General features: G+C 47.2%; 1 protein-coding gene across 1 annotated transcript in view; it reads right to left on the bottom strand.

The window, feature by feature from the left end:
- Positions 1-20,626, bottom strand: part of arvcfb (ARVCF delta catenin family member b) — a 130,065-nt gene that overhangs the window by 68,793 nt on the left and 40,646 nt on the right. The window contains 4 exon segments of the mRNA XM_029638156.2: positions 413-1,086; positions 3,399-3,539; positions 5,361-5,381; positions 5,749-5,907. Of these exon segments, the coding sequence (XP_029494016.2) occupies positions 413-1,086; positions 3,399-3,539; positions 5,361-5,381; positions 5,749-5,907 (995 nt within the window).

Raw genomic sequence — 20,626 nt, 5'->3', positions numbered from 1 at the left:
ATTCTTCACAAAAAAATACAGTTTTATATCTTTATGTTTGAAGCCTGAAATGTGGCAAAAGGTCGCAAAGTTCAAGGGGGCCGAATACTTTCGCAAGGCACTGTACATCCACTCAAACAACAATCACAGCTAATCGCCACCCTGCTCAAAAGTTGAGTCCTATCTATACTTTATCTATATGCAACAAGAAAGACTTCTTTTCAAGATAAACCTGGCCAAGAAAGCAGCTCACATCCATTTTTTCAGACAACCTAAACCAAACCAGTCCAGTCCAATCCTATCTTCCAGGTCACCTAAACATTTTCAGACAACCTAAACCAAACCAGTCCAGTCCAATCCTATCTTCCAGGTCACCTAAACATTTTCAGACGACTAAAACCAGACAGCGTTCTGTCACATCTATCATTCTCACCTGACACGTGGCCCGTCACGGAGTGGCTCTCTCACGGTCCTGCCGCGGTTGGTGCCAGGCAGCGTGCCTTGGCGCCGGCTGGCGGTGGAGTAGTCAGGGTCCAGGTCATAGGGCTCCTCCTCCTCAGGGCCCAGGCTGCGGCGGTCGTCCTCCAGTCCGTAGGGCTCTGGCTGGAAGCGTTCTGGCTGGGACCGGTTCAGGTCCACACTGCTGCTGCCCATGGGCACCTGAGGCTGGGCCACGTGGCCGTAGTCATCCTTCCGAATGGGTAAGGTCCCGTAGCTGTTCTCCGTCCGGTAGCTGTTAGCCATGGCGTAGGGATAGCGGGGCGGCCGGAAGTTGACGCCACGCGACAGGCTGCCGTAGTTGTCTGTCACGTCTCCAATCCCGTAGCCGTCGTGGAGGCCATAGTGGCGCCCACCATAATGGCTCCCGCCGGCATCGGGGGGGAGCGTGTCGGTGTAGGAGTCGTTGTAGTTGTTGTAGGAGCGTGTGAGCGTGGAGGTGGCCTGCGGCGTGGTGATATAGCGCTCGCCGTTCTTCAGGTAGCGCCGGTCGATGGAGTCTGTGTAGCTGCCCAGTGGGGAGGAGCCCTCGGGTAGGGGCAGGCCGTCGGGGCCCAGGGGCACCTGTCGAACCGTCCGCGTGGTCACCGTCTTCACCATCTTCGTCACCTAGAGAGGAGGTCACAAAGACAGAGTTAGACTGATGACATAATCCTGATTACATTATAAGTTAAATCAGTTACTACCCAATCCTGAAAGTCTATTGTGTGTATGGGCCACACACATAACAGTTGATGAGGACAATGTTTAAACATTCTGATCACCCTGACATGACTGTACTTGACAGTATGTTCAGGTGTCCCACCAGACAAATAGACAGACTACAGATGAATCCCGTCCCCAGACAGCTCTCTCTATATGGTAGTAAGTCAGCCTGGGGAGGAGGTTACCTACAGATAAACCCAGTGAGAGACAGGTGGTTAGGTCGGAAACACAGCATGGACACAGCACACCGATGCAGCCTGTTGAATCGCAGACAGGCCAGTGGGATGCCGATGCCACACAGTGAGTGCTGAGGAATGAGATGAGGACAACATTGTTCCTTTAAAGAGTGACACTGCAGGCAGGCACTGTCAATAACAGGTCGAAGGTCATGCATTGGGAAACTCCGAATGAGAAAGGGTCGTACCATTGCTTTTCATCCATTTCTATTCTAAAATAAAACAAGGCTAGGTTGTGTTGTGTTGGAAATAAGGGTGAGTTTCTGTGACATCTCCCCCCCCCATATGGAATAGGAGGCCATTTCGGAAGGTGACAGTCATAACTGGGGAGTGACTGTCTTAGAGCACAAGTAATCTGTATCTACTTTATATCGATGCATCTTGTACTTCCTACATCACACTCATACTTGTCTGCGTGCTGAAGCCGTCTGGCAGTCAGGGAGGGTTAGCTGCATCTAACCTCAGACTGAGGTTCAGCACTGATACAGAAACCAATTTGCTGCCCAGTGAATTCTGCAGTGGGGATAATTGGCTATTTTGTCCGTGGCTATAAATTCATTTTCAGAATTAATGAGATTGATGAAAATTAATCTTCATTGGAAGGGGCCCCATGTCTGATGCAATTCGCGTTGTGCCTGACAAGGTGCACGGAGAGGGTCCATTCCCACAAGAATTGAAGCAAAGGCATGAAACGATAACGAGGAAACTCAATAAGGTCCTAAACATCTCAAAAGAGGAACCGGGGAACAAAACGTGAATCATAAATGTTAAACGTTCACAGTCATTAAATATGAGAACTTGAAATCTTGATCCCATTTTCACAAAGCCTTTAGTTTGTTCACACCCTGTCCCCAACTGAGGTATTTTAAATTCAAATCGGCCAAGAAACGGTCCATTCCCAGTCATGTTAGTGAATAATTATGGCTCTTCGGTAACATCTAAAGACCACCCTTCACTGCCATCCATCGGTTTGCTACTTCACACTACGCTGGCAGAGCTGCTCCCCCTCCCTTCGAGTGGAACTCGCACACAATCATCCCTTTCATGTTAAAAATAAAGTCTTTGTCAGATTCCAAACTTAATGAAACAGCTTGAACCGCTGGCCTTAAAATAACAGGCTGGCTTTCTCTTATCAGCTGCTTGATTAGAGGACTTTTATTGCCATTCATTTCAAATGGAGGTGGTGACGGTAATTGAGTGCAGGTCTGGTTGGGACAGGGGTCGCTCTTCACTCATAATGACCCGGTGCCTCCTACACTGGGCTGAAATGTGGAGATGATCTCTTAGGCCTGGGGTTGAGGACCAATACCAGGAACTATTCAGCAGTGTTCTTCAATCAGCATTCTGGTCCTAAAACTGTACAAACCACCACAGGCTAAACATCTGCCGTGGCCCAAACTCCCTCCATCTTTGACGAGCCCGTCTTCCAACTCAGCCAGGGAGAGAAGCCTTGACGAACACCACGTTTTTCTACTAACATGACTTCTAAAGAGCCTTCGCTGGTACAGCGCGAGAAACCGTCAGACAGGTTTCAAACAGAACTTTGATCCGCTATAGATCACAACATGCAAAAACAAGCAAACTGGGGGCCTGGTGCTTCAGAGAGGGCTTCAGAAAAGGCCCACCTAGACGACTGTAAACGGGCTAAACGAGAATCTCTGAAACGCTGGTGTGTGTGTGTGTTTGTGGGTCTGTATGTATTTGTCAGGGCCATGTGGCTAAGGCAGTGCTTGTAGTCAAACCGGGGCCTATGTTTACCAAGTGTTAGTCTGTTTAAAGGGGAGGGAGGGCAGACACCCCACGCTGTTTTTATAACGTCGTAACACTTTCACCAGCTCTGCCGCATTCAACTTTTATAGACAGAGAGCTCAAACTGATAAACCAACTGCCCTGGAATTAGTGGGAGGCGTAGGGAGATATGAGCAGGAAGGGTTAGGGGTTCACTTCAAGACAAAAAAAAACAGCCTTTGGGTTCTTTACTGTGTCTGTCTGTGACGGGGTGGGAGAAGAGGTGCTGGGTTTGGACTGCGGTGAGATGGAACCTTCCGGCACCACCGGGGTCTCGATGATGGTCACTGGCAGGTAAGTGTGGCGGGTGATGGTTTTGATCACCCTGGTCACCTATGGGAAAGCGTTGATGACGGAGGTGGTCAATAAGTAGTACCGGCATCACATTGGCAGTTGTCTGCACATACACAGTACATGGACAAGCCTGTTGATTCAACCCATTCAACAAAACAGGAAAAAAATAAAAATGAAAAGAAATCACCAAAACAATGACAGCGTAAAAACAGCACATTAAAATTGACTGACGCTGCAGTATAGCATTTTGTATCCGAGCGGGTTTCGTTCTTTCCATTCAAACCTTTCTCCCTCGTGTGTGTGCTGGTGTGTATTAAGGCCTGTTGTGTTGATTGAGTTTGTGGCGTGCTTTAACCCTCATTAACTGCCATCCACAGGACACGGAATGAACGCTGCTGCTTTTAATATACTTTTTATTTACCTCCTTTAAAAGAACAGTGTGAGTGTATCACACAACCCTCACAGGACCACGTCCACAGAAAAGCACCGTGTGTTGGGAGGGAGATGGAGGATGGACATGGTGATGCCCATTCCCTGTGTGTTTGTGTGTGTGTGTGTGTGTGTACGTGCGTGCAGATAGCGGCTACCACATACTAGCCAGCCAGTTGACTGACTCACTCCTTTACAGCTGGAGAGGTTAGATAGTTAGCATTTAAACAGCGAACGCCACTCCACATTAACTTATTCCCAGGCCTTGTTTTGGTCTGTTTGTTTCAGTGTGGTGGCTGGCTACTGATACTGCTTATACTGCTGCTTGCCTTGTTTGCATATGTGTTTAGCATTAAAAAACATGTTTTTTCCCCCCAAAAGCAATAGTGTGAAATCTCGTTGTGCTTGGAGGGGATACTCAGAATACATGAAAGGAAATGCATTAGCAGTAAGTAGCCAGCTGGAGCCGCCTGTTCAAAGGAACCCAATTACACATACTGTAAATTCAACAGATAAGAAAAAGAGTGAGAGCGAGAGAGAGTAAGAGAAAGTAAGAGGGGGAGAGAAAGTAAGAGGGGGAGAGAAAGTAAGAGGGGGAGAGAAAGTAAGAGGGGGAGAGAAAGCGATTGAGAGAGAAGGATGAAAGTCTGGAAATGTCACGTACGCAGGCTGCCATCACAAGCTGGCTGGCCAACCGATGACACCAATTAGAAAGGACCGGTCAAAACCATCTCTTAATCTGCTTCTTCCCCTCAAAATGACTTCCAAAAAGCATCCGCTCACATCCCTATGGAATTGTGTCCTTAAAATCAGTGACCCTCACTCCCTCAATCCCCAAGCCCAAGATTGTTTTATTTAGCTGTGTGTGTGCGTGCGCCTGTGTGTGTGCCTGCTTGCTTTAGTGTGCATGTGTCCTATCCCCTACAATAGGATAGCAGCACACACAATGAAACAGAGGGATTAGCAGGGCTGTTTAATTGCAGACTCTGTAGTGTCTCTAGTGTACCAGCAGCTCTAGCCAGGGTTATTCCCTTGGGTCCCTCCCTAGGGAACCAGACTTACGGAAAATAACATCTCCGCTCTATTTGGCCCTGCGTCCCAAATTGCACCCTAGTCTTGACCAGAGCTCTATAGAACTTGACCAGAGCCCCATTCCATCCGGAAGCACACTGCACTGAGACACTGTCTGGAGCGGTAGTGGGCATGGCGTGGAGCAGGCCTGACTGAAGTGGGGAAGCTATGAGCTACGTTCAGGAAGGACAGGAAGAGTAACAATACTGGAGCGGTGGAGAGTTGGGCTGGCTGTGAGGAGGTAAGAGACAGACTGCCTGTGTGACAGAAGGGTGTGGCCGCGCGCGGCTGACATGGGCACACACAAAATGGTGTTGTGAGTTGATAGTAAAGTGATGAGGGGGGAAGTTTCCAACTCACCTTCAGGTTAGTTGACATATCCTTATATAGAAACAACAAAACACAATAGAGGGGAATCAAGAAAAAAGAACCTGCAACACAAAATACTGTGGAAGCAATACTGAAACAGTAACCAAATTGTAAGACAAAATCTGGGCATCTGGTTAAAGGATCACGGGCCTTAGAGACCGTCACTTTAGGCTGCCGAGTTATCATAAAATAATTACCATGCTGTTTTACTGCAGCAACCTGCCACATACATTTCACAGAGCTGTAAGCAACCCAAACAATTTGTTGCATTAACACGTTTCAATATAGTGTGTGGGTATTGAATTTCTTCTCCTCCAGCACCTAGGTACCTACTACCTAATTTGATGTGATGTGCGACGACGTTGCTTCCCCCCAGTACCTTGGTTTCTGTGCGTCGCGTGGTGCCATCGTCGGAGGTGACTACGGAAACGTGGGAGGTGGGCGTGCCAGGGTCCTCCTCAATGGTGACCGTCTCCTCCACCATCTCCTGGGGCTCCTGCATCATGGCCAGAGACGTCTGGTTACTGGGGCTCTGCTCCTGGAGAGAGAGTGAGGGAGGGAAAGAGAGGACACTAGTGGACATGGAGTGGACCATAATATACAAAGTGATGTTTTTTAAAAGGAGATCTGTGTGCCGATCACATTTGTTTTATTGATAGCGGATCGGTAACCACCGGGGTATACTGTACGTAGTCTGGACTCTGGAACTGAACCTACACACATGGTCTGAGGATGCAATTTATACACAGTTATACACAATATCACAATATCCCCTCATCAGAAAAGATGTATCCTCAATGAAACAAAAGCCTAGAGGGCTATCAGGCATATTGCATTTGATTCATATTGCGTCGGTGTGCGTGCGTGTAAAGAACTTCCTGTTCCTGCCACAGGAAGTTCCATGAGGTCATCCACGACTGTACCAAAACTCTGCTTCCATACTCAGACAATTAACATCAACAAACTGCTGTACACCCTCTTAATGTGGAATATAGGAAGGAAGCCATTTGCATTTAATCATCAACAACCAAGTAGCGAGAGAGAGGGAGGAGAGAACGAACTAAAGACAGAATAAGAGCAAGAGAGAGATGAGCTGTGTGTGGCATTGTGGGTTTAGCAAAGTGGCGTGGAGGGAGGGAGGGCTGGGTGAGGCAGGCACAGAGTTGATGATGCCAGAGGGACTGTTTGTTTTCTATGAGTCTTTGAAGGTGCTAACAAGCGGGCAGTTCTTCATTGATTAGCCAAGCAGTGTTAGCTAGCCGCTTCAAAGACCCTCTGTCTCACTGAAACCTGATTGATCTGCTGCCCGTCCGTCTTGCTGATCAGTCAGAAGACTCCGCTTTCATGTTGGGAATCTTCTCCTCCCTAATCCTATGGGCCCGGGCTGTTAGGTTTGCGTGTGTGTACAGGGATGGGAGGGGAGGGGGATTCTGGACATCGTTTTCAGGGACAAAGTCAAAGAAAGTTTCTCCTCGTCACAGCAGTAGAGTCAATTAGTGAAGTCAATTGTGTGTTAAGTCATTTCCCTCGGAGCAGTGTGTCAGCTCTCCGTTATTAGGACTAATGACTGGGAAGAATAGCTGAGGTACAGAGTGTAATTTTCTCAGTCAACTGTTATGAATGTTTGAAAAAAGCTATTGACCTTTGGTTAATCAAGTAGTGTGGGATGAAAGCTCTCTTTGTAACGGTCCTCAGAACATAGTGTTTATTTACCTTTCAATGTGATGTAATACTTGGTTGTTCTTTGTGTAGGACGAGACCAAAAACCTGCTGTATTCAGAATTGTCCCCATCTCCGGTACTGTACACACAGGAAAGCATGTCTGACGTGGGCCAGACATGTCCGTGTGAACATCCCTTCACCTTTACCGGGATGCAGGGAACTCACAGGCTTGAAGGCTGACTAGGAGGACTGAGCGATAGCGTGCGAGTTTAGAAGTCGGCAACTGCGCAAGCATGCAAGAGAGTGCATCCGTGTGTGTACAGTGAATTCTCAGCCGTGGTAGCCAGCCAACGGCCAGGACAGCTCTTCCTGGCTGTACTTGAGACACCACATCCCTGAACGCCAGAAAATACCATCAAAGCAGGACTATGCAATCAAAGGCCGCCGCTTAAAAGACTGACAAGCAAGCTGTGGCTCGAACAAAGCAACTCAGAGGCCTACTAGCTGACTAACCAGCTGCTTGATCCCAGAGTAATGCCTCTTCCCTCCCTCCCCCTCTCTTCCTGCCTATTCCCTCCCTCTCTTAACCCACTCCCAACCTTCAAAAGAAAGAAAGAACGAAAGAGCAAAAGAACGAAAGAGCAAAAGAACGAAAGAAAGAACGAAAGAGAGCCAAAGAAAGAACCAAAGAAAGAAAGAACGAGGACACATACTGGGAAGAGATGGGGGAGGCTGTCATCTAAAGGGGACCTTTCATTGAGATAAAATTTTAAAAAATTCACGCACACATGCGTGTCCAAGTGATGTGTACTGTTGCCATGACACACATTCTAGAACTAAACCAAACAAAAATACAAACGCAACATGTTAAGTGTTGGTCCCATGTTTCATGAGCTGAAATTTTTAAAAAATCCAGAAATATTCCACACAAAAAGTATCTCAAATTGTGCACAAATTTGTTTACATCCTATTAGCGAGCATTTCTCCTTTGCCAAGACAATCCATCAACATGACAGGTGGCATATCAAGATGCTGATTAAACGGCATGATCATTACACAGGTGAAACTTGTGCTGGGAACAATAAAGGGCCACTTTAACATGTGCATTTTAGTCACAATACAATGCCACAGATGTCTCAAGTTCAGGGAGTGTGCAATTGGCATGCTGACTGCAGCTCTGTCCACCAGAGCTGTTGCCAGAGAATTGAATGTTCATTTCTCTACCATAAACTGCATCCAACATCATTTTAGAAAATTTGGCAGTACGCCCAACCCAGCCTAACAACCGCAGACCACGAGTAACCACGCCAGCCCAGGACCTCCACATCTGGCTTATTTATATAAGTACTCAGAACCTTTGCTATGAGACTCAAAATTGAGCTCAGGCGCATCCTCTTTCCATTGATCATCCTTGAGATGTTTCTACAACTTCATTGGAGTCCACCTGTGGTAAATTCAATTAATTGGACATGATTTGGAAAGGCACACACATCTGTCTATATAAAGCCTCACAGTTGACAGTGCATTTCAGAACAAAACCAAACGATGAGCTCGAAGGAATTATCTGTCGACCTCCAAGACAGGATTGTGTCAAGGCACAGATCTGGGGAAGGGTACCAAAACATATCTACAGCATTGAAGATCCTGAAGAACACAGCAGGCTCCATCATTCTTAAATGGAAGAAGTTTGGATCCACCAAGACTACTCCTAGAGCTGGCTTCCCAGCCAAACTGAGCAATTGGGGAAGAAAGGCCTTGGTCAGGGAGGTGACCAAGAACCCCAATGGTCACTCTGACAGAGCTCCAGAGTTCATCTGTGGAGATGGGAGAACCTTCCAGAAGGACAACCATCTCTGTAGTACTCCACCAATTAGACCTTTATGGTAGTGGCCAGATGGAAGCCACTCCTCAGTAAAAGGAACATGATAGTCTGCTAGGAGTTTGCCAAAAGGCACCTCAGACCATGAGAATCTAAATTCTCGGGTCTGATGAAACCAAGATTGAACGCTTTGGCCTGAATGCCAAGTGTCACGTCTGGAGGCAACCTGGCACCATCTCTACAGTGATGCATGGTGGTGACAGCATCATTCTGTGGGGTTGTTTTTCAGCGGCAGGGACTGGAAGACTAGTCAGGATCGAGGGAAATATGCATGGAGCAAAGTACAGAGAGATCCTTGATGAAAACCTGCTCCAGAACGCTCAGGACCTCAGACTGGGGCGAAGGTTAATCTTCCAACAGGACAACAACCCTAAGCACACAACAAAGACATCGCAGTAGTTTTGGGACAAGTCTCGGCACGTCCATGAGTGGCCCAGCCAGAGTCCGGATTTGAACCAAATCGAACATATCTCTGGAGAGACCTGAAAATAGCTGTGCAGTGATGTTTCCCAGCCAACCTGACAGAGATTGAGAGGATCTGCAAAGAAGAATGGGAGAAACTCCTCAAATACAGGTGTGCCAAGCTTGTAGGGTCATACCAAAGAAGACTTGAGGCTGTAATCACTGCCAAAAGTACATCAACAAAGTACTGAGTAAAGGGTCTGAATACTAATGTAAATGGGACATTTCCATTTTTTTTTTATATACATTTACAAACATCTCTAAAATGTTTTTTCATTATGGGATATTGTGTGTAGATTGATGAGATTTTATCTAACAAAATGTGGAAAAGGTCAGGGGAATGAAAACTTTCCGAATGCACTGTGTACTTAATGAACCAAAGGATGACACATATTGAACAAGATCATAGCTCGGGAGGAACACAAGACAATGCAATATAGTTTGTGCAAACCGCAAATTCCCCAATTACAGTTAGGTCAGCAGATGCCATACTACAGCTCCACAGGGTGAAAGACCGATATTTCTGAGAAAGGCTTCGGTGGTAAACCAATTTTGGAGAGAGAAGGGAATAGAGAGGGGAGACTGAAGTGTCAGACAGACAAGGATTTGGCCTCGAGGCAGGTGGAGGATTAGCCAAACCTGCACTTTATTCAGCCTTGTTTGTCTGGATCCGTCTCACAGTATGGAGCAGAGGGCTGACTCTATCCATATACCCCGCTTTACCTCTCTGACAGCTCTAAGAGGAGGACACACTTAACCTCTCTGACAGCTCTAAGAAGAGGAGACGCTTTACCTCCCTGACAGCTCTAAGAGGAGTAGACACTACCTCTCTGACAGCTCTAAGAGGAGGAGACACTTTACCTATCTGACAGCTCTAAGAGGAGGAGACACTACCTCTCTGACAGCTCTAAGAGGAGACACTTTACCTTTCTGACAGCTCTAAGAGGAGGAGACACTTAACCTCTCTGACAGCTCTAAGTGGAGGAGACACTTAACCTCTCTGACAGCTCTCCAATAAGAGGAGACACTTAACCTCTCTGACAGCTCTAAGAGGAGGAGACGCTTTACCTCTCTGACAGCTCTCCAATAAGAGGAGACACTTAACCTCTCTGACAGCTCTCCAATAAGAGGAGACACTTAACCTCTCTGACAGCTCTCCAATAAGAGGAGACACTTAACCTCTCTGACAGCTCTAAGAGGAGGAGACACTTAACCTCTCTGACAGCTCTAAGAGGAGGAGACACTTAACCTCTCTGACAGCTCTAAGAGGAGGAGACACTTAACCTCTCTGACAGCTCTAAGAGGAGGAGACACTTAACCTCTCTGACAGCTCTCCAATAAGAGGAGACACTTAACCTCTCTGACAGCTCTCCAATAAGAGGAGACACTTAACCTCTCTGACAGCTCTAAGAGGAGGAGACGCTTTACCTCTCTGACAGCTCTAAGAGGAGGAGACGCTTTACCTCTCTGACAGCTCTAAGAGGAGGAGACGCTTACACACAGGTGAACTCCTGACACCAGGTGTGTGTGTGGGTGCGCGTGTTAGGCTGAGTTAAAGGAAAACTCCATTTTTTTTCATTAGTCCACTGTTGATAACAGTCCAATAATGTTGTTCTTGTCAGCAGTCAAGATAATGGACTTTCAAAATCCAAATTGAGGAACATCAAAAACAGATTTGAAAATGTTCACAGTTTCCTATGGGATGGCCATGTGCTCCACTAATACAGGGCTGTAAAAACTGGCAGGTCTGAATCACTACCACACAGCCCACTAGTCAGTGAGTCATGGAATTCCCCTGCAACATGCACAGGCTGTGTCCTGAATGGCACCTTATTCCCTATGAAGTGCGCTACTCTTGACCGTGCCAATAGGGCTCGGGTCTAATGTGCACTACGTAGGAAATGGGGTGCCATTAGGGACTCACACACAGATTGATACAAGGTCACAACAGAACCATGTCTAGAAGGGGGAGAAGTCTTCACAGTATTGTAGATGACTGGACATATGAATGAATCTCCTTTTGTTTACATTGAACGTAACAAAATGCCGAGAAACAATATTATTTGAGAAGGTAAATGCGATCCTGTTCAGTTTCCTTTTCAAAGTCTTGCTGTGATACGGAATCTGAGTAGTTACCGAGTATTATATTTCATTGTAATGCATCTTTATAGAGAATACCTCTCCCATCATTCCGAGATGTACTAATGTGGGTTGTTCTGGATGAAACAGAGGGTGAGAAAAGTAGTGAGCGGGAGATGTAGAGATACAGTGGATGTTAATTAACAGCAGCCTCCTATCTCTATCAATCCCTGAGTCATCCATCACACAACCATCAGGCATGTCCCTGCTAGGAGATAGCAGAGGAGGGGAGGGAGGTGAGGAGGAGGGGAGAGAGAGGAGTGAAGGGAGGGCAGCCTCTGTGCTTGATGCTTCATTATGAAACTATAAGAGGAACAATGATCCAAGTAGCTAGGCCTAAAACTCTGCACTTCAGTGTCAATCTTCCCTCTTGAATTATGTATGAAACGCTAAGTCTAATGTAGAAGTCCTTGCATTGGTGTTGCAAGAGAAAGAATTGAGTAACAAAATCCATCACCCATGAGAAATGTCTCAAGTTGTTCTCCTGTGTAGACCGCTGTGTCTAACACATTCTGGTTCTAAATATCCCAGGTAAAAAGACAGATGGGTTTCCTCCAGTCCAGTCTAATGTGCAGTAACTGCTCAGGATGCACTAGTAAGGAATTATACCATAGACTAGCAAAATGAAATAATTTGAGGCCCTGTGGTTAGTTTTTGAGTGGTTACTGTACCTCCAGTTAAGATCGAGCTCATTTGATTCCTAGCAGGCTAAGACTACCTGTGATGAGTGTCACCTTGCCTCTCTAGGACCTCGGTCTCCTTCCCTGCCCCAGTGCAGCATGGGTAACAGGATTTCAGTCGGAGTCCTTGCCAGCAATCATTACACAATTAATCCCCCAGCAAAGACCGCTTGGGTAACCTTGGGTCGTCTAATTTTCCATCATCCCTTCTATTCTACCGGTTGCCCTCCCAGCACCCCTCCACGAGACTCGAACCCAGGTCACATAACAAGGGTTTTTGAGGGAACGGATGTGAAACCATGCACTATATTATACTACCTTGCCCGTTACGAAACAAACAAAAACAGTAAAGTGATGGAATACGCCAGCCAAAACAAGGGCTGCTTGTGGAATGGCCTGGAGGCCTGGCAGGTGCAGTTAAGTCAACAGGAGGAGGAAGAGAAACCAGGGTGACGGGCTGACAATGTGTGGCAGTGACCCAACACAGCACACTGTCCCTGGGCTAAGCCCCTCACAACAGGGCTCCAGAGCCAAGTCCCCCCAGTCAGCCCCCGGCTCAGTTACAGGCAGGGCAGGGGCAGCCCGGCTGGATCCTAATTGACTGGAAAGATAGGAAGTGGAGGAGCGAATAGACTAACGGGAGAGGAGACTTAATCCGTGGTGGCTGGACGAGGGCATCCCGCTGGTGGACTGGTGACGACTTGGAGCTGGAAGTGGAGACAAACACAGACTCTGATCTATACACACACACACACACACACACACACACAAACTTGTTCCATTAGAGTGAAATGAGCAACAAATACACCCACAGCCCAGTAGAGCGACTGGGACAGGAGGTAACAAACACACGCAAAACAGCGGCCAAAGCCCAGACGATGCAGCCGGGCATAATCTGCCCTCCTCTGGCGAGTGATCCTGAGCCAAATCTCTTTCTCTCTCCTCATGCATAGTCTCCTCGTTTCACAGGCCTGCCCTGCATGACTCCTCCCTCCCTGCCCAGCCCAAGACATCCTTTCCTTACCGCTTCCCAGAAGCCCCTTCACCACCATCCCCATCTGGCCACCTCTTTTGTTCCTTTGTGCTTAAAGCCCAGAGTGAGTCCGGATAAAACTAGGTTGACTGGACATGTTGATGGGCTAGCCGCGAGACACAGAGGCCACCTCCGACTTTCAAGAAACGATGAGTCTAATTTAAAAACCTGGCTGTAATAAGGGGAGGTCGATCCCCCCCCCCCCACCACTGTGACAGAACCAGCTAACTACTAATGGAGACGCAATCCAACAAAAAAAGCAATGTCTGATATGTCTCCAGGGCTGATGTTCATTCTGATTCATTGGCTGAGATTTTCCCCCCCGAAAACCTATTTCTCACATATGGCACAATTATACATGACACCTGTACACACTGAAGTCACACTTCACAAGCATTCACACTTCATTGTCTGCAGTCAGACGTGGCTCTGGGTTGCATTCCCAATGGGGGGGGGGGCGAAGATAAGGACAGAGGAGGAGATCGGAGAAAAGAATGAGGACACAAAAACAAAAAGAAGCGCTCCAACTAGAGCCGTGGTATGACACGGCAGTAACAGAGGTAAAACAACGGGGCCAGGCCTTCTGGTAGGGGTCAGTGCTCGTGGTGGGGTTGTTTGTTTGGATAGGGGGCGCGGTGCAGTTGAGAGAAAAGGGAGGAATTCGTCTTCCGCGGCAGCAGGGAATGGATGATGGAGGATGGGGGGGGGTGTAATTATTATTATTAGGTCTGTAGCGAGAGGGGTGTAAGACCCCCTTCGCAGGCCACCTGACTGTATCAGGAGGGGAGGAAGGAGGGATGGGGGAGGAGGAAGGGAGGACCGGGGAAAAGAGAGCAACTGTTGCCAGAAGCTCAGTTCTGGCAACAGGTCTGTGTGAGCTCCGGAGGTCTGTGTGAGCTCCGGAGGGTTGGAGAGGGACATGTGTTCCACGTCCTGCTAGCTAGTAATGCTACGAGGCCAGGCCAGCGCTCACCGCCCCCCCTCCACACTAAAACACGGCTGTGCTCGGCTGCATTGGGATAACCCATTTCATGGAATTTACAGACAAGAGAGGAAGAAAACCTCCCCACCTCATAACCCCATGTGTGAGCGAGAACCATTAGACTTGCAGGCAGATACAGTGTAGAGCTCATAACAGGCCCCCGGGGGCCTCTGAGTATTAACACAGATACCTACCGTCCCCTGAGAGACAGGCTCCTTTACAAAAGGGCCAAGATGTCAGCAAACGCTAACATATTTCAATTCAATTCAATTCAAGGGCTTTATTGGCATGGGAAACATGTGTTAACATTGCCAAAGCCAGTGAGGTAGACAACATACAAAGTAAATATCTCTATCCAGTCGAGACACAACGCATAGCACAGCGGCCACGCAGTTCATCAAGATAACGGCCACCGCTTTTCAAATATGCACTCAGTGTGATGCCATTAAGCCGCCGGCCGCTGACCAACCCTTTACAGTGTAAAGACGCAGACCCCCAGCCATATAGTAGGCGGTTGTTTGGCATCAAGACTAGGCCCAGGGCTCCGTCAGAGAACGCCCAGCAGATTTACAGCCAACCTTTAACTCGGCGGTGAGATAAGGGGGCTGTGTAATATCTGTGTCTCTTAACCAGAGAGCTATTGTGCCACATGGATAAATCTAGCAGGACCGTTGTGCTTCGGCCCAGCCACTTTTATTTATTATTCCTCTCTCGCTGATTAAAGATATTAGCGAGGAGAGGCAGTGCTCTGTTCAGTTCCACTTTACTCTCTAAGTGTGAGACTGTACTGGGAGAAAACATACCCTGGCAGGGCTGATAGCGGATGGACAGGCTGAATGGTCCTAACTCACTGTGTGCCGGGTCAATTGGAAGCCCTCCCTGTGGACAGACAGCATATTTCCATCTACAGTGTTATATGATGGTTTTTTTTCTCTTTAGCTCATTCAGCACAAACATAGTTCACGGGTTGTATCTTTTGTTTTATATGTAATGTGGGTGCTTTGGTGTGTTTGGACACCAGGAAGTGTAGCTGCTGCCTTGGCGGCAGCTAATGGGGATTCCTAATAAAAAACTAGTACACAGTAAAGTACACAGTTTACCAAATCAAATCAAATTGTATTTGTCACATACACATGGTTAGCAGATGTTAATGCGAGTGTAGCGAAATGCTTGTGCTTCTAGTTCCGACAATGCAGTGATAACCAACAAGTAATCTAACTAACAATTCTAAAACTACTGTCTTATACACAGTGTAAGGGGACAAAGAATATGTACATAAGGATATATGAATGAGTGATGGTACAGAGCAGCATACAGTAGATGGTATCGAGTACAGTATATACATATGAGATGAGTATGTAGACAAAGTAAACAAAGTGGCATAGTTAAAGTGGCTAGTGATACATGTATTACATAAGGATGCAGTCGATGATGTAGAGTACAGTATATACGTATGCATATGAGATGAATAATGTAGGGTAAGTAACATTATATAAGGTAGCATTGTTTAAAGTGGCTAGTGATATATTTACATCATTTCCCATCAATTCCCATTATTAAAGTGGCTGGAGTTGGGTCAGTGTCAATGACAGTGTGTTGGCAGCAGCCACTCAATGTTAGTGGTGGCTGTTTAACAGTCTGATGGCCTTGAGATAGAAGCTGTTTTTCAGTCTCTCGGTCCCAGCTTTGATGCACCTGTACTGACCTCGCCTTCTGGATGATAGCGGGGTGAACAGGCAGTGGTTCGGGTGGTTGATGTCCTTGATGATCTTTATGGCCTTCCTGTAACATCGGGTGGTGTAGGTGTCCTGGAGGGCAGGTAGTTTGCCCCCGGTGATGCGTTGTGCAGACCTCACTACCCTCTGGAGAGCCTTACGGTTGAGGGCGGAGCAGTTGCCGTACCAGGCGGTGATACAGCCCGCCAGGATGCTCTCGATTGTGCATCTGTAGAAGTTTGTGAGTGCTTTTGGTGACAAGCCGAATTTCTTCAGCCTCCTGAGGTTGAAGAGGCGCTGCTGCGCCTTCTTCACGACGCTGTCAGTGTGAGTGGACCAATTCAGTTTGTCTGTGATGTGTATGCCGAGGAACTTAAAACTTGCTACCCTCTCCACTACTGTTCCATCGATGTGGATAGGGGGGTGTTCCCTCTGCTGTTTCCTGAAGTCCACAATCATCTCCTTAGTTTTGTTGACGTTGAGTGTGAGGTTATTTTCCTGACACCACACTCCGAGGGCCCTCACCTCCTCCCTGTAGGCCGTCTCGTCATTGTTGGTAATCAAGCCTACCACTGTTGTGTCGTCCGCAAACTTGATGATTGAGTTGGAGGCGTGCGTGGCCACGCAGTCGTGGGTGAACAGGGAGTACAGGAGACGGCTCAGAACGCACCCTTGTGGGGCCCACGTGTTGAGGATCAGCGGGGAGGAGATGTTGTTGCCTACCCTCACCACCTGGGGGCGGCCCGTCAGGAAGTCCAGTACCCAGTTGCACAGGGCGGGGTCGAGACCCAGGGTCTCGAGCTTGATAACGAGCTTGGAGGGTACTATGGTGTTGAATGCCGAGCTGTAGTCGATGAACAGCATTCTCACATAGGTATTCCTCTTGTCCAGGTGGGTTAGGGCAGTGTGCAGTGTGGTTGAGATTGCATCGTCTGTGGACCTATTTGGGCGGTAAGCAAATTGGAGTGGGTCTAGGGTGTCAGGTAGGGTGGAGGTGATATGGTCCTTGACTAGTCTCTCAAAGCACTTCATGATGATGGAAGTGAGTGCTACGGGGCGGTAGTCGTATAGCTCAGTTACCAATGACAACAGTGGTAGACTTGATCACTGACAACAATGAGACAGCCTGTAGTGGGGAGGTCAGAGACCTGGCCATGTGGTGCCAGGACAACCACCTCTCCCTCAACATGATCAAGACAATGGAGATGATTGTGGACTACAGGAAAAAGAGGACTGAGCACGCCCCCATTCTCATCGACGGGGCTGTAGCGGAGCAGATTGAGAGCTTTAAGTTCCTTGGCGTCCACATCACCAACAAACTATCATGGTCCAAGCACACCAAGGCAGTCATGAAGAGGGCACGACAAAACCTATTTCCCATCAGGAGACTGAAAAGATTTTGCATGGGTCCTCAGATGCTCAAAAGGTTCTACAGCTGTACCATCGAGAGCATCCTGACTGGTTGCATCACTTCATGGTATGGCAACTGCTCGGCCTCTGACCGCAAGGCACTACAGAGGGTAGTGCGTATGGCACAGTACATCACTGGGGCCAAGCTTCCTGCCGTCCAGGACCTCTACACAAGGCGGTGTCAGAGGAAGGCCGGAAAAATTGGCAAAGAAGCCAGCCACCCGTGTCAGACTGTTCTTTCCGGTACCGCTTGCTGTGCGGTACCGGAGCGCCAAGTCTAGATCCAAGAGGCTTCTAAACAGCTTCTACCACCAAGCCATAAGACTCCTGAACAGCTCATCAAATGGCTGCCCACTCTATTTGCATGGCGCCCCCCTCCCCTTCTACACTGCTGCTACTCTTATTATCTGTGCATAGTCACTTTAATAACTCCTTCTAGATGTACATATTACATGTACATAATACCGCATATTGACTTTGTACTGGTACCCCCTGCATATATTCACACCATTGTTATTTACTGCTGCTCTTTAATTATTTGTTATTCTTTTCTTACTTTTTAAAAATGCTTTTTTGGGGGTATTTTCTTAAAACTGCATGGTTGGTTAAGGGCTTGTAAGTAAGCATTTTAAATCAATGTGACAAATCAAATTTGTTTTGAGATTCCATTATGATATATAATTATATACAGCCGTTGATATGGTATGCAGACTACATTACGATATCGGAAGAGAAGAGTCCTCCGCTGAAGTAAAGTTCAGTAGCTGTAGACATACTACAGTAACCATGCCAGAGATCTGGGTTCTCAGGGGTTCAACCTGAGTACACGGCTGTTGCCTTCTCCATTACTACCTCTCGCCATCACTCCCTGTCTACACAGAGGTCCTCTCATCTCTCACACTGTCGTGGAGAAAAAAAAACCACTGGGCCCTGACACAACAAAGTGCTTCCGAAACATCACTCAGGACAGAGACTACAAACACGCAGATAAAGAGGAGAGACAGGGAAGGGAAGAGAGGGAGAGTGACACTCCGAGCAAGACACAAAGAGAGAGAGACGAGAGAAAGAGTGAAAGCGAGAGAGACAAAGAGAGCACCGTCATTAAAGGAAACATTCTGCCTCAGTGCAGTGCCATTCATTTCTACTATGAGAGGTCCGTAGTAGAGCCATTTGATTGATCTTTTTAACACGACTGCGCAATTACTATAATAATTTAAAATGAAAGACATGACACCCCCACTCTCACTAATACCTAAAGAAAAGAGGGGAGGTCTACTTTCTCTGAACACTGAGGTGGTGAAGTGATATAAAAAGACAACAGTAGGGGTCTTTGTGAAGGTGTGTGTGTGTGTGTGTGTGCGCGCGCACGTACGCGAGAGAGTGTTTTCTAAGATCATAGGGGGAAGCTCATAATGAATATTTAAAGAAGACAGATTTCCACAGCATAGTTTTGATGGTGTGCTTTTCTGCATTTAAAATTAGAGCAAAAGAGTCAACGTTTTAACCACCAAGTGCCTTGGCAGAAAAAAAGAAAATGCCTTATTTGAAGCCCTGGCTCGTACAAGCAAGTTTTTAAAAAACCTCAAAAACATGCACTTGCTAGGCAAATTAAAAATATCCAAGAAATGTATTTTGTACGATACGGATTGTGCTCAATCGAGCTGCGAGCATATACTACGAACACAGTAAATCCTTTTGAGATTGAAGAGGTGCCTGCCGAGCTGCTGCCTGGCTGTGAATAAAGGTAGTCTTTGAATAGCGATGTGTAGTAGAGCTTTTCCCCAGCTCAGAAGAGCTCCCAGGTCCCCAGGCATTGGATATGAAAGATATTTTACACTGGGTTTGGATATGCACTTCTCAAATCTTTATTTTCAAAGTCTTGCACTATTCATTCGGAGTATGTTGTGTAGCTCTGCGGGAGGCTGAGGTTTGGCTGGGTCAGGGAGGCGGTGGGGAGGGGAGTGTGGTAGGCAGCACTGATACAGATGAAGTATGGATTATCTCCTCTATGAGTCTGGGTGGTTAAGCCCCTGTGCTATAGCTGCTGTAGCTAGACCCACTCCCTTTCACAGTCAGTTCAGCTCCCTCTTCCAACACCACAGTTCAGCTGCAGGCCTTAGCATCTGGAGACAAGCCATCAGATACTTCTCTCTTCCCCTTCCCACCTCCCAGTCTCCTGCTCTGACCCGAACCTTAGTTGTGCGCAAAAGGAAATGCAGAGGAATGCAAAATCAGGCCCAAATAAAGAGCCAGTAAACACAAAACTAAAACAACCACAACAAGCAGGGAGGAATGACAACCGCCAGGCTCCAGACATCCCATTAATAGACAGGTCACTGGCCTAAAGACTATTCCCAGAAAGACGCCATTCTCGCTATTCCTTCCCCTTCAGACACTGTCTGAAATGGTGCCCTTTTCGCCATACAGTCCACAACTTTATAGTGGCACCCTCTTCCCTAAGTAGTGCACAAAGGAGGATAGGGTGCTATTTCAGACATAACCTATAACTCCATAGAGATCTTGTAAAGATAAACATAGAACTGTGTAGTCCATGAGCCAGAGGGCCAAATTTCACCTAATGCAGGGTCATTTAGGTCCTGGGGGACCAACGAACCATATCTCCGCTTTGACCATTAGGGCCTACCTCCTTGTGGTCGGAGCATTGGAGAGAGAGAAAGGGGCGGTAGCGAGTGAGAAAAATGTAATCTCATTTTATTTGTCACATGCTTCATAAAAAACAGCAGTAGACCAAGAATTAAATGCTTCCCAACAATGCAGAGAAATAAACGTAATAAATACACAATGAGTAACGTTAACTTGGCTATATACAAGGGGTAGATGTGCAGGGGTATGATTTAATTGAGGTACACACACACACACACACACACACAACTAGGAATAAAGTGACCAGGCAACAGGATAAATAGACTGCAACGGCAGTTTACGTGATGAGTCAAAAGTTGGTGCAACAAGGGTCAACGCAGACAGTCCGGGAAGCTATTTGGTTAACTAACTCATCGATCTAAGAAGCATCCTAAAATACTACATATCTGTCGACGAGGATGACTGTGTTGGACTTGTTTGCCACAAATTCAACTGAGTGTTTGGCGTGTGACGCTGGATGTGAGACTCGAGTGAGCAGAGGAAGAGACTGAATGATTGATTCCATGGATACGGGTAGGACAAACTATTGACTGTGTGAGGGTAGAGAGCGAGAGAATCGGAAAAGATGGCTTAGGCAACAATAAGCTCGCAACTACCATTTGAACCAAGAGAAAATCAGGAACGGGAGGTG

This window comes from Oncorhynchus nerka, linkage group LG27 (assembly GCF_034236695.1).
Source record: "Oncorhynchus nerka isolate Pitt River linkage group LG27, Oner_Uvic_2.0, whole genome shotgun sequence".
Taxonomy (NCBI): domain Eukaryota; kingdom Metazoa; phylum Chordata; class Actinopteri; order Salmoniformes; family Salmonidae; genus Oncorhynchus; species Oncorhynchus nerka.
Note: the sequence above shows the minus strand (reverse complement) of the source record. Positions and strands in the feature narration are given on the sequence as shown.